Genomic DNA, 7244 nt, shown 5'->3' with positions numbered 1-7244 from the left:
CCCAGGCCTTTATCAGCTGGCACCCAAGTCTTTCTGCAGCCACGTCGCTGCCCAAACCTCCATAGCAAACCTGCTTCCAGCCCAAGCCTCCATAAAGCTGACTGCCCAGCCTTTATAACCCCAGATCCCTGCCCACATCTCTGCCTGTCAGCACCGCGCCCTCTGCCCCACGGCCGTGCCCTTGGGCTTTGTGCAGGGGGGAGGAGGAGGAGGAGATGCTCCTGGCTGGGTGGGATCCCTGCGCTGCTGCTGTTGGCTGAACCTTCCTGTTACAGCGAGGGCTGTCACTTTGGTGACACTTTGGTGACACTTTGGAGCACTGCTGACCGCTGAACCTCAGCTCGGTGCCCTCCTGAGAGGGGCTGCGCTGCTTTCCATGCCAGGAAAATCCCACCCTGGGATCAGCATCGCTCCTTATCCGTAATTAGCTAACGAGCGGAGCGCAGCGGAGTCCCGTGAGCAAACGCCAGGCAGGGTCCCCCCGTGAGCCTCCCGCAATCTGGGAGCTGGGAAACCTGAGCTGATTATCAGCCAGCTCCTCGTCGGCTTAATGAGGCGCTTGCGTAACGAGGCGGCCGGGCGCTAATTGTGCTGCGCTCAGCGGGGAGGGCAGCGGCCGTCCGACCTCCGTGCGACTCTGTGCTCGGCTCCGCTCCGTTCCAGAGACGTCCTGATGGATCTGGAAGGAATTGTTATCAGAAGGACGGCGGGAGCCTCGGCTCGCTTGCAGCCTTTAGGGTCACCAAGGGCTGCCAGGAGGTGGGATCTGCACTCAGGGCAGACCTCAGCCGCCTTTGGGGAGCTCGTCTGGGGATGCTCGGCGCTCCTTTGGGGCCTGCGAAACCAACGGGGGGCTTCTGCAGGGATGCAGCACCGCTCCGGGTGACCCCGCCGTCCTGGTTGGGGTCGGCACTGCTGTGCCAACGCTCCTCTCGTCCCTCAGCCCTCCAAGCCTCCCCTGCTGCGTGGGGAGCCGCAGCCCCGCTGCTTTTTGGGGCCGTTTCGGCCTCTTTGCAGCCCCCTCCCTCTTGCTCTTCCACGCCACCCCCAGCAGCGCCGGTGCCCCCCATCCCACACAGCCCTAAACCTGCTCCCAGCCCTGCTGCCTCGCTCCCCCCTGTCCTCGTCAGCCCCGCAGCTCGTTAAGAGCTGTCAGCATTCCCCGGCCGTGAGCTCAGCGCCGAACAAAGCGCCGTTCAGCCCCTGCTGGCTGCTGGGCAGTGGGAGTCGGGCACGCCGTGAGCTTTGCCCTCTAATTGCATTTCTCTCGAGCGAGGGCTGCGCCGGGGAGCAGCCGCGTCCCGCAGCACTCAGCATTTACACCCTGAGAGGAAGCCGTGAGCTCAGGCTGCAGGCCGCCGGGTGAAGGCGGTGCTGCGGGCAGCAGGAAGGAGCGGCTCCTGCCGTGGGGTCGGGCTGCAAAGAAACAGCGGGGAGCGGGGTGAAGGGCTGGGAATGGAGCCTGGGGGAAGCACGCGGGGTCCGCTCTGCTCTCAGCTCGGCGCCACGACCTTCAGCGGCTCCTGGGAGCAAATATTTGCCGCCGGGCGCCAGCGTTCGTTCCTCGGTGCCAAGGTGCCGAGGTCCCTGCGGTGCAGCGCCGTGGCAGTGCCGCCTTATGGGCTAAATCTGGGCGTCCTCCCCTGCAGACCTTCACAGCCTGGTGCAACTCCCACCTGCGGAAGGCCGGCACGCAGATCGAGAACATCGACGAGGATTTCCGCGACGGCCTGAAGCTGATGCTGCTCCTGGAGGTGATCTCAGGTGATGCTCCTTGGGGTTTTGCTTCTCGAGCGGGCGCAGGCAGCTGAAAAAGAGCGCTGTCCTGTGCCACGGCTCCTTTCCTCTCTGTTTGGTGGCTTTTACCCTCAACGAGAGCTGTAATCCTTGCTGCTTCTTCCTTCCAGGGGAGCGATTGCCAAAACCGGAGCGAGGGAAGATGAGGGTGCACAAAATCAACAACGTGAACAAAGCACTCGATTTCATCGCCAGCAAAGGCGTCAAGCTGGTGTCCATAGGAGCTGAGGGTGAGTCCAGGACACCCAAAGCCTGCTGCAGGGGGGGGACAAGCCGCTCACAGGCGCTGCCTGGTGGCCAAGAAGTCTGATGGGGCCTGGGGTGCATTGCGCACAGCGTGGCCAGCGGGTGAAGGAGGTGCTTTTCCCCTCTGCCCTGTGATGGGGAAGGCACAGCTGGGCTCGTAGCACCCTGCAGCATCTCCTGGTGGGGAAAGGATGAGAGCCCTGAGGAGGCTGAGGTGGAGAGGAGAAGGAGAGGGGCTCTGCTCAGTACTCAGGCAGGAGGTGCTGCACAGAGCTGCGAACGCTGCAGGCAGAGCTGCGCAGGCGTCGGGTGCTGTGTTGGCACTCAGAGGGTAAAGGCTGTGAGGGGAGGCTGTTCCAGGGATGCTGTTGCACAGCCACGGTGCTGCAGGACGTGCCAGGAGAATCACAGAACGGTCAGGGCTGGAAGGGACCTCAAGGGTCACGAAGCTCCAACCCCCTGCCACACGCAGGGCCACCAACCTCCACATTTCACAGCAGCCCAGGCTGCCCAGGGCCCCATCCAACCTGGCCTCCAACACCTCCAGGGATGGACGGGGCATCACAGCCTCTCAGGGCAGCTGTTCAGCCCCTCACTGCTCTCACAGCACAGACATCCAACCTCCATCTGCCCTCCCTCAACTTCCAACCATTTCCCCTCGTCCTGCTGCTACCAACCCTTGCACAGAGCTGACTCCCCTCCTGTCTGCAGGCTCCCTTTAGGCACTGCAGGCTGCACTGAGGTCACCCCCCAGCTTCTCTTCTCCATGCTGAACGAGCCCAGCTCCCTCAGCCTGTCCTCATAGTGGAGGTGCTGCAGTTCCTGACCACCTTTGTGGCCCTCCTCTGGACCCTTTCCAACAGCTCTGTGTCTTTCTTGCACTCCAGAGCTGGACGCAGGTCCAGAAGTGCTGCCCTGTGCTGAGCTCAGCCCAAAGCCCATCTCCTGCAGGGAAATGGTCTGAAGGGGTTCGGTGTCCTGTGGGGCTCATCAGGTGGGGACGTGGAGGAGCTGCTGTTGAGGGCTGGGTCCAAGCAAGGAGTTTTCCTCTTCTGCATGGCTCCCGATCTGCCTGCTCTTCCCTCTGAGCCTCGCCGAGCGTTGGTAGCAGCAGGGGAGGTGTCGTGGTTTGGCAGCAGCATTCCTGCCATTCGATGGGGGTCACGCTCTGCCCAGCTGCGTCCGTCCTGTGCCAGCAGAGCAGAGCGGGGCTCAGCACCACGCAGCCCTCGCCTCTTGTTCCCCATGGCTCCGAAGCCAACAGCTGAGCTCCGAGCAGCCGTTTGTGCCGCACGGCCCCTCTGGCAGCGGCTCACCTCACCCAGCCAGTTTGGAGAGCATGGGTTTGTGGCTTTGATGTCTGTTGTGGGGAGCGCGGCCCTGTTCCTGAAACCGCTGCGTGTCCCAACCGGTGCTGCGAGGGCGCGGTGCAGCAGATCCTCCTTGAGCCCCTGCGTCAGCCGCAGGCGCTGCGGGTGTTGTGCAAGAGAGCAGCCGTGTCCCATCGGCGTGCCGGGACCCTGAGCTCCCACCCCCACCCCACCTGGGTCCCCATGGGACGGCCGTGGCCCCCGCTGGGCTCTGCAGCATCTGGGGGCTCCCTGCTGTCGCCGCCGCGCCGCCCCACGAAGCGTTGTTCTCTGACTCCATCCGCACGCGGCTGAAGCTCTGCTCTTCCCTGAAGCTCTGCTCTTCCCTGAAGCTCTGCTCTTCCCTTTCTGCTCCAGAAATCGTCGACGGCAACGCCAAGATGACGCTGGGCATGATCTGGACCATCATCCTCCGCTTTGCCATCCAGGACATCTCCGTGGAAGGTAAAGGCCTGCGGGTCGCCCGCCTGTCTTTAAGGCACGGCGCAGGGGCTGATGGCAACCCTTTGCAGAGACCTCGGCCAAGGAGGGGCTGCTGCTGTGGTGCCAGAGGAAAACGGCGCCCTACAAGAACGTCAACGTGCAGAACTTCCACATCAGGTGAGGGGCTCCGCTGCGTGGCTGCAGGGCTGGGAGGGGAAGGAGCTGCGAGTGGCGTGTGGTGGGACTGAGAGCAACCCTGTCTTGCAGCTGGAAGGACGGTCTGGCCTTCAACGCCTTGATCCACAGACACAGACCGGAGCTGATCGAGTACGACAAGCTCAGGAAGGTAAATGGGACGGTGGGCAGCACGAGGCCCCCTGCTCTGCTTTTCTCTTCTGAATGCTGAGCTCTGAGCCGGAGGAGCGCGGTGCCCTCTGCTCCAGCGCGCCGCTTCTCGGGTGCCCCTTCAGCACGGCTCTCCCTGTGCAGGACGACCCCGTGACCAACCTGAACAACGCCTTTGAGGTGGCAGAGAAGTACCTGGACATCCCCAAGATGCTGGACGCTGAGGGTAAGCTGCTCAGCCAACGCCGGAGCTCTGCTGGCAGATCCCCTCCCGCAGGCACAGGGGACGTGCAGGCAGCCGGCGCTGCTGTGTGTCGGGGCTCTGCGATCACCTTCTGCCCATACAGGAGCCTTTATTTAGCCTGCCTCAAGTCTGCGGGATCCACGCTGCAGCTCCGGGTCCCGGCGTGGTGAGCGGCTCCGGCTGGCAGGGCGCTTCCCCCTCATGCTAACCCTCCCTGTTCACTTGCAGACATTGTCAACACAGCTCGCCCCGACGAGAAGGCCATCATGACTTACGTGTCCAGCTTCTACCACGCCTTTTCAGGGGCTCAGAAGGTACCTGGCGGGCCGCCTCCGTCGTGCCGCAGCGCCGCACGCTCACGCATTTCTCTTCCAGCTGGCCGTTGCCTTTCGCTGACTGGGAACCAGACCTCAGCTCGTTCTCACGGGTTTCAGGCTCGCTCGCGTTCCCATTGTGATCTGTAAGGCGATGCCAAGCGTTGGCGAGGCCCCAGCGCAGGGCAGGACGGCGCTGCGGAGCCGTAAGGAAACGCCGCCTCGGCCCTTTGCACGAGGCCGAGCGACCCGGGGCAGCGCAGCAGCCAACGCAACCCGCCGGCCGGCTCTGGTCCGGGCCCCCAGTGCTTCTCTGTGCCGCTGCATGCGCCGAGGGCTCGCAGGTCGCCACGCTGCTCCTTCACGCTCTCTCCTCCCTCTCTCTTTGCGCAGATATTGTAGGCACTCTCAGGCCCGATGAGAAAGCCATCATGACATACGTTTCCTGCTTCTACCACGCTTTCTCTGGGGCTCAGAAGGTGAGCTTGGCTGGGGCAGCTTGGGCGCGAGGCTGCTAACGCTGCACGGCTTCTGGGCCAGGGGACGCGGCGGATGGAGCTCCGTAGGGTCAGCAGAGAGCAAAGCGAATCCCTGCTGGGGATGGGATGCAGCCGTGCGCTCAACCATCCGGCCCCAGCGGCCGTCTCTCCGCTCTCAGCCTTCTGTAATGGAAAGTTGAGGCTCAAGCTGGGGCCAGCTGGGTTGCTGGCACAATGCAGGGCTGCTGCTGCGTTCTCGCAGCCCGGAGCTCTGCCCTTCCAGCTCTGTTTGGGCTTGGAGAGAAGCCCATCGCCTGCTCAGGGCTCTGCCACCCTTGCAGTGAGGTTCCCTCCGCGCTTCCCCTGTTTTACACCCTTGTGCCACCCAGACCCGCTGTGGGCAGCTCCAGGCACGGCCGAGCCCCGGGTGGAGCGGCCATTAACCACGCTGAGCTAATTAATTAGCGGCGTCGGGAAACAAATGAGCCTCTCAGGTGTCCGGTGGCTCACCCGGTGGGCAGGAGGTCTGTGCAGCTCTGGGTCGAGCTCAGTGCAGGAGGGTGGAGGTGCATCAGAGGAGCTGAGTGCGCGCACAGAGGGTGGAAGGCGTTGCGTGGCTCAGAGCAAACCAAGGGCCGAAGTTGAGGGGCAGCAGCGCCCGCCGCAGGGTTGGGCAGCATCCCTGGCTGCTGTTCAGCATCCCAGCAGGAATAACGCACGGGGGCAGCCCTCCCCAGCTCCTCCCGAGGTCCCCGGTGCTCCGGGTGGGTGCTGCTGTGCTCCAGGAGCGCCCCCAACCCTCGGAGCGCAGCTCCGTCCCCGTGCCGGAGCTCCGTGCCACCGCTCCTCAATGCAGCCCTGCGCCTCTCCCTCAGCTCCCCCGGGTGCCACCCTTCACTTCTATCCTATTTATTCACTCCCGAGCTCCTTTTCTCCTCTCCCCATCCTCCTGTAGACCCTCTCCCCTCTTTCTGGCTCTCAGCTCCTCCCGGCGCTCGGCCCCCAGCCTTTCCTTCCTGCCCATTCCTCACCCCCCCCCCCCCCCCAACCCCGCGCAGCCAAGAGCCGCCTTCACGGGAGAGCAGAGGAAGATGAGGATGTGCTCAGAGATGGGTAACGACCTGCCTGGGCGGGGATCCGAGGCGGCGAGGCCGTGCCTGCAGTTGCCACGCTGCTGCGGGGCTCCGCACCGCTGGGGGGCTCCACGCCGCGTCCCCAACGCTGCCGGCACGGCTCCGGGTGCTTCGTCCCAACGGATGGAGCCGGAGCCCCGCGCGGAGCTCAGCCGGGGCCGTGGGGAAGCTCTGAGCTCTCGGCCGCTTCAAAACCCCCCTCCTGGAAGCCACGCGCAGGGCTGAACCTGCTGGCAGCCTCCCGGGAGGGCGCCGGGGAGGGGGGCGAGCGGGTGGGCGCCGCGTCCACGCGTCCCCATGGCCCCCCTGCTCCTCTCCTCCAGGCGGAGACGGCGGCGAACCGCATCTGCAAAGTGCTGGCGGTCAACCAGGAGAACGAGCACCTGATGGAGGACTACGAGAAGCTCGCCTCCGACGTAAGCTTGGGGGCGCCCCCCCCCCCCCCTTCCTCCTTAAACCCAGCGCCTCCCCGCCGTGACGCCCCCCGACCCCAAACCCTGCGCCCCGCAGCTCCTGGAGTGGATCCGGCGCACCATCCCTTGGCTGGAGGACCGCAGCCCCCAGAAAACCATCCAGGAGATGCAGCAGAAGCTGGAAGACTTCCGCGATTACCGGCGTGTCCACAAACCCCCCAAGGTGCAGGAGAAGTGCCAGCTGGAGATCAACTTCAACACGCTGCAGACCAAGCTGCGCCTCAGCAACCGGCCCGCCTTCATGCCCTCCGAGGGGAGGATGGTGTCGGTGAGCAGGGATGGCGAACGGGGGCATGGGGGGTTGGGGGGCTGCTCCTGCTGGCCGAGGACCCCAGACCCTCCCCATGCGATGCTGGATGCAAGTGTGAGCCGGATCTGCTCCAGTGCCCCCAGACCCTCCCCATGGGGAAGCTGGATGCA

General features: G+C 64.6%; 1 protein-coding gene across 1 annotated transcript in view; it reads left to right on the top strand.

Annotated features, from left to right (window-relative positions):
* Positions 1–571: 571 nt before the first annotated feature.
* The window catches only part of LOC122191929 (alpha-actinin-4-like), a gene marked incomplete at both ends in the record, with an annotated part of 7740 nt that continues 1067 nt past the window's right edge, over positions 572–7244 (top strand). The window contains 10 exons of the mRNA XM_042892342.1: positions 572–759; positions 1650–1764; positions 1908–2027; positions 3771–3857; positions 3926–4013; positions 4104–4182; positions 4326–4407; positions 4654–4739; positions 6675–6767; positions 6862–7092. Coding sequence (XP_042748276.1) covers positions 572–759; positions 1650–1764; positions 1908–2027; positions 3771–3857; positions 3926–4013; positions 4104–4182; positions 4326–4407; positions 4654–4739; positions 6675–6767; positions 6862–7092 — 1169 coding nt within the window. The remainder of the gene's footprint in view (positions 760–1649; positions 1765–1907; positions 2028–3770; positions 3858–3925; positions 4014–4103; positions 4183–4325; positions 4408–4653; positions 4740–6674; positions 6768–6861; positions 7093–7244) is intronic.

The sequence above is a fragment of the Lagopus leucura genome, unplaced genomic scaffold (genome assembly GCF_019238085.1).
Source record: "Lagopus leucura isolate 7727_CA_CO unplaced genomic scaffold, USGS_WTPT01 35323-0_obj-0_obj, whole genome shotgun sequence".
Classification (NCBI taxonomy): Eukaryota; Metazoa; Chordata; class Aves; order Galliformes; family Phasianidae; genus Lagopus; species Lagopus leucura.
Note: the sequence above shows the minus strand (reverse complement) of the source record. Positions and strands in the feature narration are given on the sequence as shown.